Raw genomic sequence first — 18,166 nt, 5'->3', positions numbered from 1 at the left:
GGATGGGATACCCATTGAGATGTAACAAGAATAAATTAATAAAGGAGAAAAAAAAGAAAAAAAGAGCTTGGTATAGACAATGGAGTGTATTAGATGTTCATTAAACTTTTGGTAATTGGTAAAAAAAATTTAAGCAATATAAATATAGATTTGCTTTCCTGTGTGATAATGATAATGTCTTACACTGTGCTCCCTCATCTTCAAAGTGCCTGCATGGCTATTCCCTATAGCCTGGAGATTCCGTTTCAGGCTGCACCTACTTGCCATCAAGTAGAGATAATAAAGCAGAGAGCTCTCTGCAATCAAATTGTGAAAATAGGAATGTGTAACCACTCTCTTATTAAGGAATATACCCAGCTGTAGCAAGCAGCTGGAAAGCTGCCAGAGGCAGAGGCTAATTAATGGTAGCTGCAGGCATCTTAGTAACTCCCCTGCACTCTGTTACAAAGCTTCTCCTAGGCAAGGAGTTCAAAGCCCCTCAACTACGCAATAACTCTAGGAGACCTTCCAGAACTTGACAAACCTATGAGAGACAAGCTCCTTGCCATGAAGCTCAGCAAGGCAACGTAGCATCAGTTGATGCTATAGCACAATGGTCAAAGTGTGACCCTGGACCAGCTGCATCGGTGTCAGCTGGAAACTGTTTAGCAGCACCAAGAATTGAGTCCCACAGAACATCTGAGGAATCAAAAAGTGTAGGACTAGGACATGTAATGTGGATGTTATCATGTCCTCTTTGTAATTATCATCCATGTTCAAGTTTGCAACCTAACGCTCAGCCTTTCCCCTTGCCTTATCTCTGGGATGCTCCCTTCATTCATAGCCTCTCCATTTACCTCGCACTAAGCTTCTCTTATCAAGTTCTGCTCTCAGGCAGGGATCTGAAACGCATTCATAGACGTCAAGAGGACCTGCCTCAAGCTTAACAGTTTTATCTTTCAAAGTATTTTACCCTTTACAGCTATCAGAGGTTAAGCCTTAAGCCAATAGAACAAAACTCTAACTGGGATCTTACAAAATATGACGATGTATAAAACACACTGATGGGGGAACAAAACCCAAAAAGCCTCTTCAGCCTTTTGGCAGCTGTCACCTGGCCCTTAGTAACTACCAGCTACTATGGCACCTTAGTGCTAATTGGATAATGATGTTTTCCCCCAAGTGAAAAAAGATGTCCTAATTTTTTGAGTATATAATTATGCACTTTGTTTTTGGGCAGCCGTCTTGGATGCATAAATGCATGCACATTTTCTAAGCATGTCTGTTCCACACTTACATTTACTCATCCAACACCCAGGTCACAAGGGAGCACATCCCACTGGCAGTGTGTGTAGTCTGCATATCACCAAGCTCTCCCTGCCAAGGGAAGCCTCTTTAATGAGGTGTTGAGTAAGGGTATCAGGGTGGGAGAAGCAAACTGGACTCTAGGATCCACTAATACAAGTTAGGAGAAAGATGCAACCTTAAGGAATTTTTAAAGCATAACGAAAATAATGACTGAGCAATATGCATCACTGGGAATGATGGTATAGATACAGATGTGAGGTTTGAGATCCCACCCAGCTCTAGACTGGAATGCCTGCATCTCCTTCTGTACAACTCCCATTTAAGTTAGAATATATTGTCACTGTGAATAGAGCCCTCACAGATGTGATGCCACCATACACTGTACGGTCTGAACAGCAGTTACTAACAGCTCTGACTGCCTTGTAGATTATACATGATACCTTCTTAATGGAGTTAGTTCAGTCAGAGACATAGATTGGCCTTCTATTTGGATTACTCAACTGCCAGAGTAGCTAAGAGTAGTTTTTGAAAGCTGGAAAGTGTCTTAAGTATATCTAACTTAATCTCATATGTCCATAAGGAAACTGAGACAATAACAGAGCTAGAGTTGCACCAATATCTTCCAGGGCCTTCTCTGTTTCCTGTTTCATTGTCAGGCTCCCTCTGTTTAGAGGATTTGGTTTGTTTAAATGTTAGTTCTCTCTCTCTCTCTCTCTCTCTCTCTCTCTCTCTCTCTCTCTCTCTCTCTCTCTCTGTCACACACACACACACACACACACACACACACACACACACACACACACACACACACTCCATAAGCGAGTTTTTATTGAGTCCTTGTGCATCCTCGTTCATGAAAAATGAGAGAAAAGGAGGAAATGGGCAGGTTTTATCTTCAACACACACAGGCTAAATAGCTTTTGTTTTAGTCTCTTAACACAGAATGATAAAATATTCACTTATCACTTTTTAATTAAGAAGAAGAAACATCAAATTCTATTCATGGGAGTTTCCTGAAGTAATTGAAAATCTATCTGTTTTGCACTATGGCCATTGTGATTTAACTAAAACAAGAAAGCAAGGTCCTACATATGTCTCTGTTTCAAGCTCACAGATAGCCCTAGCACAGCCACTTAATCAGCCTTCTCTTCAGTTTCCACACCTTTTGAATGAGGTTTTCCAGGTGATTTATCAAGGCCTTTTAACTTTACTGATCTATACCTCTATGATGAGAGACAATGGCTGGTGGAAGGGAGAGAGATAAGTATTATAGGAAGGAGGAAAAAGAAAAAGAGAAAATCCCTGAGAAAGGTATGAGTGTATAGGGAACCGAAAGTCAAGGAGGAACACATAGGGAGAGGCTGAGAGTTGGAAGGTGTCAAAAGTGAAGCAGAAGATTAATTCGGGGAGTTCTCCCTCATCTCTCCAGTCTCCCAGACTATGGCTGTTAGAGCAGATCATGACAAATGCCTCATAACATCAGCTAGCACTGCTTTCTTCCCATTGATCAGCTTATCTGGCTCTCCTTTCTATATTCAAAGATTATCTGTGGAAGGTTATACATCTGTACATGAACCAGGGTATAAATATGCGTGGATATAGTACAATGTATGGGATGACCCAGAAAAGCCTGTGTTTTGGCTGCTTAACATCTATAAGCATATTATCTGGAAATCCCAGGACTCTCAAGAATAATTCTCTCATTTGCTTGGTTGAGATTGTTTGTTCCTTTGGCTTTATGTGCATGTTTGCATGTGTGTGTGTGTGTGTGTGTGTGTGTGTGTGTGTGTGTGTGTGTGTGTGTACTAGTTCGTGTGTGGGAAGTTTATGTGCCTGGCTAGGGTTAAAGAGCTGTCTAAGATGGAGTATAAAACAATTGAATCAGTAGAAAGAAGGAGGAGGAGGAGAGGAAGAAGAAGAGGAGGAGGAGATAAGGAGGAGGAGGAAGAAGAAGGAGGAGGAAGAGAAAGGGAAGAGAAAGAGAAAGGGAAGGAGAAGGAGAGGAAGGAGAGGAAAGAGAAGAAGTAGAAGCAGCAGCAGCCATCCAGCAGCTTTTTCAAATGGTCCTCTATTGTAAATTGTTTGAAGTCTCATCAGCCAGTAGATTTGGTTTCAAACAAGTCAGTTTTCCATAAGATTGTTACTATAGGCCAGCATGGTGATACATAGTCATAAGTCCAGCACTTGTGAGACTAGGGCAAGAAGATTGTTACACAAAGGACAGCCTGAGCTACACAGCCATTACTAAATGAGTTAGAGCTGCATAATGGTATCCTCTACTGGGGCAATGCTCAGTCTGTAAATTGCTTCCAACACCCACTTCTGGTGTCTAAGGTCATGCACACGGGTGGTGCAGATATACATGCAGGCAAAACATCCACCCACACATTAAAATAAATAACTAAAATAATTTTAAAAGATCATCCTCATTTTATAAAGATAAAGATCCCCCACTCATGAACTGACTGACCAGCAGTCCTTCATGGAAAGTTATATAACCAGCTCCCTGTTCACCTTCCAAAACAAGAAAGTATCTGACATGATCATCAAGGCCAGAAACAGGCCTTTTTTTCTTTCTCAGTTCTACACTGTGACCTTGCAGTCCCACTGAATAAAGCACACCATGATTCAACACATAGATTTGTCCACTGAGTCAGAGAATCATATCAGAGCTGTGTCAGATGTGGCCTTAGAGACTTCTCTGTCTAGCAATTATCACACCTTGCTACACATATCAAAAAGCACATCAATGGACTTGAAAAAATACATAAATGCCTGGTTGCAGGTTCCTACCAACCAACTGAATACCACCAAGAGTCAATTGGTAAAAATGGGAGTTTGGGCATAGCTTTGTTTTTAACTTTTGGAAGGAGATTTTTAATGAGCCCCCAAGATTAAGGACTCACTTCATCTTCTAATTTGGTAAGTGAAAAGTGAAAGTTGCTGATACTTATTTCCAGAATCTTTTTTATATTTAATTAATTTATTCAGATTACATCTCAATTGTTTTCCCCTCATTTGTATCCATCTGTTCCTCCCTCCCTCCCTCCCTCCCACTTTCGCCCTATTCCCCTCCCCTAGGTTTGTGACCAAGGGGGATCTCCTCCCCCCACTATATGATCAGAGGCTATCTATCAAGTCTTATCTTGGTAGCCTGCTTATTATTTTCAGAATCTTAATGGTGTATTGCAACTGTAAAGGCCCAAGCTCATTCTGTTTGACATTCCAAAGCTAGCCAATCACTTGTACCTTTAGTTTTTCAGAAAGAAGATTCCTTAAAACCTCAAGCTCACATTGGAAACAAATCCCCCTGTTGATTGGATTAAACTACAGTAAAATCCAGAGGTTTCACGTTTCAAACTAAGATAAAACTCTCAGGTATAAGGAAAGACAATGTATTATGCTAATTGGGTGTGTAGGCCTGGGTAGTCCACTTGTGAAACTGGGCAACTTATATCTATAGTTTTGAAAAGCAAGAATGTATTCATCAGCACTCTAGAGAGTGGAAAGTTCAAGACCAAGGGATAGTAGATTCAGTTGTTGAGTGAGAATTGTTTCCTATACCCAACACAGTGTTGTCACAGCATTTGAAGGAGAAAAACATTGTGGAAGGGATAAGGACATGTGGGCCAAATCCTGTATGTAGGGTTTTTTTGTTTGTTTGTTTTTGTTTTGTAAGAGCTTTTCTCACATTGATTTAATCCCTTTTTAAAATCTCGTCTCCTTTTGAGACACACGTTCATTGTGCACAGTGATAGGTTTCATAAAGACAAGTTCTTTCAAAAATATCCTGTGCTTTAACCACATTCACATTCCCCTCCCCCATATCCTCCTTCTCCCTATCCCTCCCACTAGTCTCCTCCCTTCTCCCAGTCTTTCTTCTACATTCATGTCATATATCTGTTTCTGGTTTGTATATTTATAAAACTCTAGAATCCATAGATGAGAGAAAACACATTTTCACTTAATATCTCAAGCTGTTTCAAATGGCATCATACTGGTCATTAAAATTCAACACCTAAAGTTTGGAGGTTAACATGTTCAATCCCTAGCAAACCCCCTGTGAATTATTTATTTGATGGAAGAGAATATTCACTTGGAAAAAGCCAATGCAGCCAACCATGCAAATTCATCCTTGTTTTAGACTTTCTTTGCAGTTACTATTGAAGCTGAGAGTGTCAGCTGCTCTTGGGAGGGTCTCCAAACACAAGGAAACCACACTGGGAAAGCCTCACTTAGGAGGAACAGAGGAACAGAGGGATGGTCTGCTTCCCCTGTTACCACCTGCTTAACTCTTTCCTGCTGAGAAGAAACAGCTCATCTCTACAACTCATGCAAGATTTGTTCTGGTTGCCAAATTCCAATATCTAAGAACAATAGGGAGGAGGTGACATCTTAAATCTTGAAAGACAGAAACTTCAAAGGGGATTTCTATTTTATAAAACACAAAGTAACCTGTTACTCCCAAAGATAGTACAGGTGTCTAAAAAGAAAGAATTTTTAAAGTTTCTGTGTCAGCAGACTATTATAAGTATGGGAAAAATATCTAGACTTTGAAGATTACCTCCAAACACTACTCCACATATCTGGGTCTCTAGACATCTCACAACCAAAAAAAAAAAAAAAAAAAAAAGACTCAGGGAATTACTTCTTCTATTACATAGAGTGGTATGGGATAACTGGCACATTTTAACTATTTGGGTTTCAAGTCTTTTACCTACACTCTTAGTAAATGTATCAAGTTGAAATATTAATGGAGTTTCTAGTAACATCAGTTGCCAGGAAAAAAATCACTGTCAAAAATATCAATCAAACAAGCTTGTAAATAGACACAGACAGAAAAACTTGAGAAGGCTGCCGAGTCTCTCACTGTCTTACCTCATATATTGCTATGTTGGAGGTCTCATAAGTAGCTGGAGTTAGACTGCCTGAAGAAAAGGACAGCCTTGGGGACCTCCCACTTTGAACTTCTGAGATGATCTGGAAACTCACACTGGCACGGCTTCCTCTCTGTGAAAGAATTAGAAAAAAAAAACATTGAACTATTTAAAACTAATTCACTATAATCATTCAGAACTCTTTATTGGCTGTAGTTGGTAGCTTATTTAAATTCTATATAGCACCAAGGAAAGGTTAACATCCACAAATATTTTTATCTCCCAGACAACTTGCTTGTTTTTTAAAAACTTTTTGAAATTAAAATATAATTACATCATTTTTCTCCTTCCCTTTTCTCCCTCCAACCCTTCCCTTTCATCCCTAACTGCCTCTCTTTCTTTAGTTGTTGTTCCATATATGTTTGTGAATATATATTCCTAAATGTATAAATACAACCTGCTCAGTTCCTATAAACTTACTTGTTTGTCTGTCTGTCTGTTTGTTTGTTTGAGATAGGATCTCACTGTGTAATCCAAACTGGTTTAGAACTGATAATCCTCCTACCTCACCTTCTCACGTGCTAAGATTACAGGTATGCAACATGCTATTCTTGAGGGGCAGGGAAAATTGGGATTATATCCATGTGAGCTGAGAAACACTACCTGTCAGTAATTTACGTGGTGTCCTCGCTTTCTAGACTTGAAATTTAGACTCCAAAGGTGGAAATTAATTTCCAAATATCATCTTCTCAATGATTTCATTAAGAGAAGTGTGGTCGTACAGAAATCAAAACTTTTAAAACTAGAAGTAGGAAATCATGTCAGCCTCTGACTCCCAGTACTGGCTCCTTTTTGTTCTACTCTGCCAAATAGCATCTTTCTTTCTGACAGAAGGTCGCCCACGGAGCAATTAAGAAGATACAGAGTAAGTGGGTTATTGGCCCATGATAAGTGTAAGGCTGAAGAAGGCCAGATCTTTTACTCCTTGATTTTACTTGGACACAGTCTGAAAGGGGGACCTGGAAACTTCCCAGTTGAAAGACAAAATGAAAAGAGCTCCCTGTCATCTGTGTTCACCTTTAAAGATAAGCCTCTGTATCTTCAAATAAGCCTTTAGACTTAAATTATGTGAAGAGGGAATAAGTCAACAGGTACCTCAATATTATTCTCTATAATTCTTAAAATTCTTTTAAAAGAATTGTACTGGATATAAGTGAATAGATACCCTTGTTATTATCTAAGCAAGGGTCCTCTTCCAACACCAACACCACCGCCCACTCATTTATTATTAATTATTGTTATTACTAGTAGTCATAGTCATCTTTTCATTATTTTCAAAGTCTCACTGTGTATGACAGATTGGCCTCAATAACACAATTCTCCTACCTCTGCCTTCACAGGACCAAGATTATAAGTACGTAGCTCCAATGCCCAGCTCCTCCAGTCTCCTCCTTATAAGGAGGAAACAGACAGCTAAAGAATGCAAGGGCCTGGACAAGGAGTTGTCGGTCTAGTTGCCTGTCCTGTGCTCTTTCTTACCACATCATGCTTTCTATCAGTCTCGCTTGCCAATAATTCATCTTATATGCTTCCGAGTGCTGTGATTACAGGGAACTCTGATCAACTGAAAACAACTGGTTGCTTTAGTCTGGAGTTCAGTTCTTTACAACCTCAAGACTATCACAAAGTCTGGAGAAAATGTTCTGAAATTTTAACAGCTCAAGATTTAGGCAACATGTAAAACCTGACCCCTCACATAGCCCCTCCATCAACCTGCACTCCCTCCAACAGAGCAAGGCCAAGGAGTCATCTGCTTCCCTTCTAGTCTTTATTTTCACATCTCGGAAGAGCACGTAGTATTTATATAAAGACATAGACCTCTATGTGAAGGGTACGGGAGAAAGTCATAAAGTCTGCCCAAATCCACATACTCTTGGATTTCAGCCTCACTTTCTTCTAACATCTTCCTTTTCTGACTTGACTTCTCCTAACCTGCCAATTTTTCTAGGCTGAATTAATTCTGTATTCTCAAAGAGTTTACACACTTTCAGACATTCCGTTTGGATGGAATTCCTGGCTTGGTTTCTTGACTGATTAAACACAGCCAGCTGCAAGTGTGTGACTGCAGAGCAATTAAGCAAAATGTATGCTTCCCCTGTCTGTTCCATTTCAGAATCATTGAGAGAAGCTAAATGCCAAAAAAGGACTTAGAAGCAGAGAGCTATGTTCTTCTTCGGTAATGCCATTCTTTTCCACTTAGACTAAAACACTTAAACAAGCAAACAAGCATCAGCATTCCCTAAAGGACTACTGATATTTGGCATCTCTTCACTTTTAGAGTAAAAAGTTGTAATGATGTTTTTATTTCCTTCAGATCAAAAGATACCATAAATGAAATGACCTATCAATTTGGCACCTATTGGCTTCCTTGCAAAATTTCATTGTCTTTAACTTAACTGTAATGCTCTAGGAGGTAAGGACTACATGAAATCTCACAAAATGTAGCAGTAGCAGGCCCCTATGAAGATCACCTATTATAACACAAATTTAACCAGGACTCTTGAGAAACTCAACCTCTTTTATGAGTTGAGTCATCTTTCTCCAAACTTTTATTAGTATATCTTAAACTATAAAAACCATGTTGGCTGTTAGAGGCTAATATAAAGTTTACCTAAAAGAGGTTATATGAAGTCAAAGCTAAACTATTGCCCAGAGTGGACCATATTCACTTTCTTTTTCTTTTTTCTCCTTCCTTCCTTCTCTTTCTTTCTTTCTTTCTTTGAGACAGGGTCTCACTGTGTAGCTTTGGCTGTCCTGGACAGGCTGGCATCTAGCTCATAGAGATCTACCTGTCTCTGCCTCCCTGAGTGTTGGGATTACAGCTGTGCATCAACTGTGCCAGGCTCCCTGTGTCACTTCTTTATGTTCATAATCTTTGACTTCCTTTTTTCTTTTTCTTTCTCTTTCCTTTTGTAAATTATGCAATAAGTTGTAAATTATAGTCACCCAAGTGTTCTATAGAGCCCTGGAATTTATTCCTCCTGTCTAAATGTATTTTGATACCAGTTATCTAATATCTGTCTACTTTCCTGTTTTCTGCCCTTCCTACTTTCTACTGACCATTAGTCCATTCTCCTCCTACTACATATGAGCAGGATCATGTGCTACTGTCTTCTTATTTCTGGCTTATTTCCTTTAACATCATGTCCTCTAGTTCAATCCATGTAGCTGCAAATGACAAGATTTTATTCTTTTGTGGCTGAAGACTATTGCATGCTGCATATGTAGTTATATGTGTTCTAGAAGTCATAGCAACAGGTACAAACATAAAATAATTTAATAAGATTCTTTATTTAACCCCACATGTAAAATAACTTTTATTTGTGATCATTTTTTTTACAAATTTTCATGAGATGTCTTTATATTAAGAGTTCTTAATCGAGTGTGAGTTTTACTCTTACATTCTTTGTTGTGAGCCTAGCTTTAATCTCTCTAGCCCATCCATTTTACTTTTAGAGCATATCATCATAGAAACTAACTACATGACGTGCTTTAATGGTAACCTATAGCTCCTGCCTCTGATATCAGTCAATACAGCCAGAAAGGGGACTACTTACCTTACTGCCAAAGTGGGGATTAATAAATGTCACATCTTCCAAAGTCAGGAGAATTCTGTTGGGCCCTTTAATCAATTGGATTTTATTTATACGTCGCCTGAAAGAAATATGAAATAAGATGGTCAGGGAGGGGTGCTGGATAATTCACTCTAATAGATATATATCTAAGGCATACATATGAATCAAATATATTCATCACATACATGGATCTTCACCATAATATCTAAAGTAAAGAGAAGCACACACAGCCCTGGTCATCACAATTTACAAAGACAAAAGCACAAACATGAAAATAATATTGAAAAGATATCCAAAGAGGAAGCAAGGGTGATGTACAGGTAGAATCATGGACTAATAAAATAGTGATCTCACATCAGGGGCGCATTCAAAAGCCCTCTGGATAATAGTGATCTCACGTCAGGGGCGCATTCAAAAGCCCTCTGGATAATTTGAAGGGGCTCTGCGAGCCTCTTACTCACACTATGCATCCTAATTATCTTAGGGTTAAAAGTCATCGATCTCCAGTTTATAAACAAAAAACACATTAAGGAAACAAAGCAAAATAACAGAAATTGTGTGAGATTCCCCTAGCCTTAGACAGAGCTGGAACTGTAATCCTGGTCCCTGGCTGTGGGCCCAGGTTTCTGCTCATAAGGTCACTTGTCTCGCAAAGTTGCATCCATGCGTTGCCAAAGCAACAGGTTGAAATGTGGAAAAATTCAACCAGTTGTTTGCTTTGTCTACATGATTCCAAACAAGTGGGCTGGCTGGGTTTTTTCCTCCCTTTTACCAGATTGATCTCTTGTCTGAGCATTACACAAACACAATTTAAACATGACTTTCTCCAAACATGCCCATTAATTTGCAGTTAATGTAATTATTTTATACAAATCAATTAATAGAGACATAAAAGTGTATAATGTCTATGCACAGTCAGGTGGGTCTAGCAGGCAACTTAGGATCAGGAAGGAACCTTATTCTGTATGGTGTATGGTGTTTCTCTCTCTCTCTCTCTCTCTCTCTCTCTCTCTCTCTCTCTCTCGCTCTCTCTCTCTCTCCTGATGCTGAAAGCTACGTTGACTTTGTTTTTCCCACAATTCAATAATGCAATGTGTTCTCTGGAAGGGCCAGGCTGAAAGAAACAATCACTGAATCAAAATGCTTTGCCAAACTGACCTAAGGAAATGTCTATAACATCACTGTAGCTTTAAGTACCGGCAACCGAGTCAATTGTTCTCAGTGACTTCACTAGTTTAGAAACAAGTAATTAATGTGTTTCTAATCATCTGCCAACAAATATGTCCCTCGTCCCTCATCTCGATGGGAACTGCTGCCCAGCAGAGAAAATTAAAAGAGCCCTGTAGTGACGTTTTGGGTAGAGCACATGAATCTCTTGGCAAAGTAAAACATCACTCCCTAACTTATCTGTTTCAGATTTGTAGAAAATTGTCTTACAGCAGGTACACCTGTAAAAAAAATAATTGTGCTTCAAAATACAATCTGGTAGAAAGCAAATTGGACTCCCAATTGGAGGGGGAGTACAGTACAGATTTTGTCATTAATTAGCCAGGTGCAGGTGACCTTGGATAAATAATTTAACCTCTCCAGGCCTCAGTGTCTCCAGTCTAGCTGAATAATAGTCCTTACATTACCTGCTTTCGAGAGTTGTTTTGAAAATCAAATGAGATAATGTATGTGAAAGTGTTCTGAAAAGCACGAAGCCCTAGGAAAGTATCAGGGCTCATTATTATCATTATGATCATTAGTATTACAAAGCTCGGGAGAGCTTTGCAGAAAAGCAATGCAATCTGGTTCAGAGGAGTAGGGAGAAAAGAGAAGTTCAAAGAATCCTTTGTTTTGGGGTGGTTAGGTTCTTTGCACGTCTTTCTTTCTGGGAAAAAACCCTTAAACAATCAAAACACACAGAAAAGGAAGGAACAGAGAGTCATTCTCCTGCAAGTATCATCCATTACAGCAACTCATCAGCCGCTCAGCTCCTCTGATTGCAGCCGTGGTGGGCAGAGAGAGGGAGGAAGGCAGCAAAGAGGGGGCATCTTTTGTGCTTTGTTAGCTGAGGAGCCAAGGACCAAGTAACTCGGGAGAATGATGTGCCTCTCTCCCATCTCTGAGTTTTCTGTGGCCACTTGAAGTACCAATTGTCTCAAACTCATTTTCCTCTCCAATCATTTTCCTCTCTAATCATGTCCCTCTCCAATCATGTTCCTCTCCAGTCTTCTTTGTCCTTCAGCTCACAAGCTCCAAACAATCCTCCCTCCTTTGTGGGTCTGCTCTTTTATTTTTTCCTTTTCTTCCCAATGATTAATGGGTTGGACTCACTCAAAGCCCAGAGTACCAATCCATTCAGCTTAAAAGACCAGCAAGAATTATCATTTGGGGCTGTTGATGAGTAATATAAGCAACTGACTATGAGTCCAGTTTTTACCTTGCCGTGAGGAGGTTAGATATTGGGTAGAAAAAGCCTATGACTCCTAAAATCTCTCTTGGGGGGATGGGGGTTAATTGTCTGTCATTTATTTTTACTGAGTATCTTAGAATGCTAATTAAATATTAAGTTATTTGGCATCTGTAAAGGATAATAAACTTCTATTCTTAGCAGTGACATGTCCTAGCCACAGAAGTTATAAGAAAAACTTCCTTTGAACAAATCTTTCTTGAGTGTGTCTTAACAGTTCATAACCTGCCTATTCTTTTATGTGTGTTGATCAATTTTTCAACACAGGAGGTATTAAGTAGGAAGTTTAACACCTGTGTTTCTGGTTTTGATCTCTCTCTCTCTCTCTCTCTCTCTCTCTCTCTCTCTCTCTCTCTCTCTCTCTCTCTGGTAAGTTCATTAAAATAGCAAAGCTGGAAGGACTCTTCAGAATCATCTAATCTTATTCCTTCACATACAAATTATAAAATCATGGCCAAGCAAGGTTAAATGGCTTGTCCAAGGTCATATGCTCTGCACACCTGTTCTTGGAACGCACCAAAATAGCTTCACTCCCAGTGAGTCCATGCCGTATTATTGTTGGACCTGCCCTTACAAAGAGATCACAAGGTAGAAAAGAGAGAGCTACTTCATTTTTCATTTCCTTCCAAATTACTCTCACATGGACACAGTCCAACACCTAAAAGACAAAGATCATAAGAAAGGATTTTCAGATTAAGTGACATTCAGAGCAGTCTTGAAAACAGGTCATCAAATTAGTAGACCACCTGTTAAGGGATTTGAGGAAGGAAGACAGACTTGATGCTAACTATGATGCTGATGAATATAAAGGCTAGATTTTTATCCAAGAAGAAGAACAGTAGAAATCCAGATTGTGATACAGTGGACAAGAAGCATAGATGTTCAAATGAAGATCCTGGGTTCTCAACAATTAGTATGTACAAAGGGCTTAAGGTTTTTTCCACTTATTGAGTGCCTACTATAAATCACATGCTGAGGAACGTGTTTTTACTCACTTTTGCTTATTTAATCTTTATTATAATCTTGTTTTAATATTTTATTCTTAATTATATGTATATATGTGTGTACATATGGCTATCTGCATGAGTGAAATGCCTGCAAAAGCCAGATGAGGGCATCAGACTTTCCAGAACTGGAGTTACAGGCAGTGGTGAGCTACCTGACATGGGTGCTGGGAGCTAAACTCAATATTCAATCTTACCCACAGATTGGCAGTGGTAGCACAGTCCTTTAATTCCAGCACTCAGGAGGCAGGGGTAGGTGGATCTTTGTGAGTTCAAGGCCAGCTTGGTCTACAGAGTGAGTTCTAGGACAGTCAGGGCTACACAGACAAACCCTGTTTCAAAAAACAAAACAACAAAAAAACCCCAAACAACCAACCAAACAAAAAAAGTACTGTTAGCATCAGTCTTATCCATGAAGCTACTCTACACCTCCTATAATATTTGCATGCATCCTATGTGTGTGCATAGAGAGGAGGAAGGTTAAGTGCACATGTGCCACAGCATGCATATATTAGTCAGAGGACAATTTATGCAAATTGATTCACTTGCTTCACAATTATGGGTCCTCGGACTCAAACTCAGATCTTCAGACTTAGCAGCAATTGCCTTTACACACTGAATGATCAAGCAGGACCAGGTACTCCAAACTTATGAATTAGCACCACTATTTGTGAAGATTAGAATCTATTCAAAGTCTACCTACAATATTCCAACACCATCCCCTACCATACCATTCTGGGGTGCATGGGGGAAGGAACACAGATAAACAGGAATAGAGAGGCATAAAATCCTAGTTCTCTTATTTCACCATCGTATTGAGAGCCTGATCTACACATAAGCAGCAGCACCACTGATAATACAACTACAAATGTTATTCTGAGCATCATGAAAACACTTCACTCTAAATGGGGCCAGTAGGGATGGTAAATCACTATGGAAAAGAAAATCAGTGGTTCATGTAATGAGGCAATTGTACTGAAACATGACTTCCTGGAAATCAATATTAACAAGGCTATTGTGGACTTGAATTTTGTATACACAAAACAAAAAACAAAAAATGCACCTTATAAAGTAAGCAAATCCATTGATAGACAGCAAGGCTATAAACAAAGCAAAGCAGACCATCATGGCAAAGGCGGGGTCGATACCTGCTGAGATGGAGAGAAAAGAAAAAGAACAGCATTAAAACAGAAAAGCAGTAAATAAAGTGCCCCACAGAGTGACTCCCTGTGCTTTTTGGTGACTCTAAAATCAAGCCACATGTACCTAACCTAATTCCATTTTTTCTACAGCATAGTTCGTCTTGTTGACTTTATGGACAAGAAAGCAATTTCACTGTTCTGAAACAAAACCACTCACCACGCTGACAATAACAAATCACATGAATTAAGGCTGAGCAGGGTGTTTTCTTTGGGAAAAAAAAGTCTACAATTGGGAAACTTTGAGTGCATTAATTTAAGTTCTATAGCAATAAAATTCTTGCGAATAGGTGTGGTCTCTTACCTGTGAAGGGTAAGCATTATGTTGTCTAAAATAAAAGACCTTCTTAATCCATCTGTGTCCCCAGACCTCATGAATTGTATAGTACTTTACTGTCCTTCAAGGGTGAGGTAGAGTTTGGTTTTGATAATTAGTGTTTTCATAAGGATGTATATATATTGATCTCTATGAAATCTAAATATTTAAATAGATTAGAAATATTTCAGGGGACATGCATGATGAAGTGAGTGAAGAGGATGTGTCACGTTAAAGTAAAATCATAGTCAAAGCTGATCTAAAAAAAATGCACATGTTTTTGGAAAGGTATAGAGAGATACTTGAATCAAAATCAGATGGATGCCTCTAAAGGTACCCTGTGGCTGTCAGAGACTTGATGAAGTTTCCCTCTTCCAAAAGCTAGAAGAGTCCTACTAGTCAATCAAGCTGCTGGATCAGTGAGGAACATCAGAATTACTAGCTGTGGCTCCTGCCCTGGAGGAGCACTGTATTTGGAGAGTGAAGAGTCAAAACCAATACATGAGAAACAACTAAAAAGTGATTTTGTGCTAAGCTGTGAGGCAGAGAATGTTAATGTCATGGCAGTTCAGACGGGAGCTGGTGTTAATACGGTATTCTTGTGGTAGGAGCTGACTGACAGGATTTGGATGTATCAGAGGATACCCAGGGCATCTTTAGAGTAGAGTAAAACAACCACAGGTCACAGGCAACTAAAATAAGGGGAGGAAAACATTTTCCTTTTATTAGAGTAATGCCTTTGAGAAAGATTGAGACCTCTTTCAAAATCAGTGATGGGTTAACTTTTAAATTGTGAATGAATCTTTAAGACTGGAAAGTGCCTCTTGTGGATGTGGTTCTGATTATTTTTAAATTAAGGAGATAAAGTACCAAGATGTTTGTACAACTGGAAATGTTAATGTCTGTCCTTGTGAATGCTTCAATATTAAACTATACCTTGTCTTCAAGAAGCACCCCTATAACCCACACTGAACTAAATTGATGACCAGTGATTTCCCGTTCCTTACCTCCTCGGCAGATCTTTCCTTCTGCAAACCAGCATTTTGCATCTGCACTAGTGGGCCTGCCCCCAGGGAAGTGGATAGGGGTTCCCCTGAACCGTAGCAGTTCAGTTTCCATGTCCACAGTGTGGGTGCCACGGAGTTCCCATTCTTTCCCGTTGGTGTCCAGAATTACATATTCAGAAATTCCATTTCCATGTGAGTCCATCCTGATCACCTGGTTGAATCCATAGAACTGCATATTTCTGGAATGCTGAACCAGGCTGGCAGCACTAGCCCGTCCATTTTCTTTCATAGCATTATTCATGGCTCGTGCGATAAGGTAAATTGAATTGTAGATGGTTCCAAACAACGGTGAAACCTATTTTTAAAAATTACAATTATCTTGAGCCCTACTCACCCTAGAGCAATTTCAGAGTATATTCCAAGCTTCTTTTCATTATTACGTGTCATACGTCTGAACGGAGCAGAGCTCTGAAGACCCAGAGGGGGGACATATTTCTGAGGACTTGCTTGGTTTCTCCCCTGAATTTTTCTGTTTTTTCTCCCCCAAGGCTTTCATATCTTTAGATATATCAAATATGACAATTTTATGAGCAAGCCCAGTCATACACAGTATATGTTTATGCTACTCAACTTAAAAAAAAATGATTTAGGGGTTTAAAAAAAAGCAGTAAAAAACCAGTGTGAACTAGACAAAAGGAGTTCAAAGCAAATTTACCAGGTAAGTTAGAGGTATACTGTGCATGGTAAAAATCACTTCTTTGCACTACTAGGAAGGCAGATGTATATGACAAGATTGTGAATAATGGGTCGCCACAATCCATGCCTGTCTCCTCTTGTCTTTGTCCAAAATGCCTAGTCTACTAGTCGCATACTCCTCAGAGAATGGGTTACTAGGATTCAGTTTTAAGTGCATATCCCCCCACTAGACAACTGAGTTTAAATCAACACATCCTACAACCTATCCAGTGGCAAAGTGGCAAAGCTTTGGTGAGAAACTACTGTAAATCAGTAAGTAAGCTACAGAAAACTACATGACTATGCCTGCTACAGCACTGTCACAAAGGCAATGGCATTTGTATACTATGCATGTTGTACTACTCATTAATCTTACAACTTTTTTTTTTAGTAACCGGTGTGTTTTTATTATAAAAGATGAAGAGAAAGATCAAACCATCCCTCTACACTGCAGCCCCCAGTCTCATGGTCTCATGGTCTCCTGTAGCATTACAGATAGACTATGGAGGTCAAAAAGGCTATGCTCAAGTCATTTTTACCAAGCTCTGAGAAAAGCTGATACTCACTGCTTTTATATCCCAAGGTCTACATAGCTAACCTCCCATTGACAAGTTTCATGTGTGTGTGTGTTTGTGTGTGTGTGTGTGTGTGTGTGTGTGTGTGTGTGAGAGAGAGAGAGAGAGAGAGAGAGAGAGAGAGAGACAGAGAGAGAGAGAGAGAGAGAGAGAGAGAGACAGAGACACAGAGAGAGAGACAGAGACAGAGAGAGAGAGAGAGAGAGAGAGAGAAAGAGACAGAAAGACAGAGACAGAGAAAGAGAGACAGAGAGACAGAGACAAAGACAGAGACAGAGACAGACAGACAGACAGACAGACAGACAGACAGATAGAGACAGAGAGACAAAGACAGAGACAGAGACAGAGAGAAGTACTTATAATTAACTGAATTGTGTTTGTGTTAGAAATGCAAGTTACTATGCAGAAATGTGCAGTAGCTAACTAGGCACTGTCATGCTTTACATAGGATACAGAAGATCACCATGGCTACATATTAGCATCACATGAAGAATATCAAAACCAAACTCATAGCAACGAATTGAGGTGTTAAATTTGGGACCCGGAGATAAGGATATGAAAATCTCCCTGGGGGTTTTAACATATCTAAAATTTGTAGAAGTAATAGACTGTCCCTCACACAGTGTCTTCTATAAAAATGATATTACAGAATTTTGGCTACCATGACCTTTTATGCCAGTTGACTAAGTATCTTTATAGGTAGAAAGGGACGATTCAGAAAAGCCAAGTTATCTGAAAAATTTACTCATTCACTTATAAAATCAGGACTAGAATACAGGGCTCCCATATCTTGGATTAGTGTTCCTGATTAGAAAAAATGTTGGCCTCAGTTCCTTCTGATTCTGAATTCCTCTAAAAATTCCTGACTTTTGGCCTAGCCAATGCACTAAAGTTAGTAGGCAGATATTTTTTGTTTGGCCCATATATGGGTTCTTATTTAGTTTTCTGTTCTCCTCATATTTGAGTGTCCCAAAGTCAGGTCATTAGCTATCTTTCTATGTGCACTCTCTCCTTTTATGACCACTTCTGATTTTATGAATTGAAATAGCATATCGATTCCTTAATTCTCAGATTGA

At 39.3% G+C, this 18,166-nt stretch overlaps 1 protein-coding gene across 5 annotated transcripts in view; it reads right to left on the bottom strand.

Annotated features, from left to right (window-relative positions):
- GUCY2F (guanylate cyclase 2F, retinal) overlaps window positions 1–18,166 on the bottom strand; it is a 91,021-nt gene that overhangs the window by 44,309 nt on the left and 28,546 nt on the right. For 4 of the 5 annotated variants that reach the window (XM_084790131.1, XM_084790133.1, XM_084790129.1 and 1 more), the window contains 4 exons: window positions 15,781–16,135; window positions 14,322–14,409; window positions 9,782–9,878; window positions 6,166–6,297 (listed from right to left, as the gene is read on the bottom strand). In XM_084790131.1, the coding sequence (XP_084646257.1) occupies window positions 6,166–6,297; window positions 9,782–9,878; window positions 14,322–14,409; window positions 15,781–16,135 (672 nt within the window). The remainder of the gene's footprint in view (window positions 1–6,165; window positions 6,298–9,781; window positions 9,879–14,321; window positions 14,410–15,780; window positions 16,136–18,166) is intronic. The other variant, XM_084790130.1, reaches the window with a different exon arrangement.

This window comes from Acomys minous (assembly GCF_964271855.1).
Source record: "Acomys minous genome assembly, chromosome: 7".
Lineage (NCBI taxonomy): Eukaryota > Metazoa > Chordata > Mammalia > Rodentia > Muridae > Acomys > Acomys minous.
The sequence above is the reverse complement of the archived record's forward strand: the minus strand, read 5'-3'. Positions and strand labels throughout refer to the sequence as shown.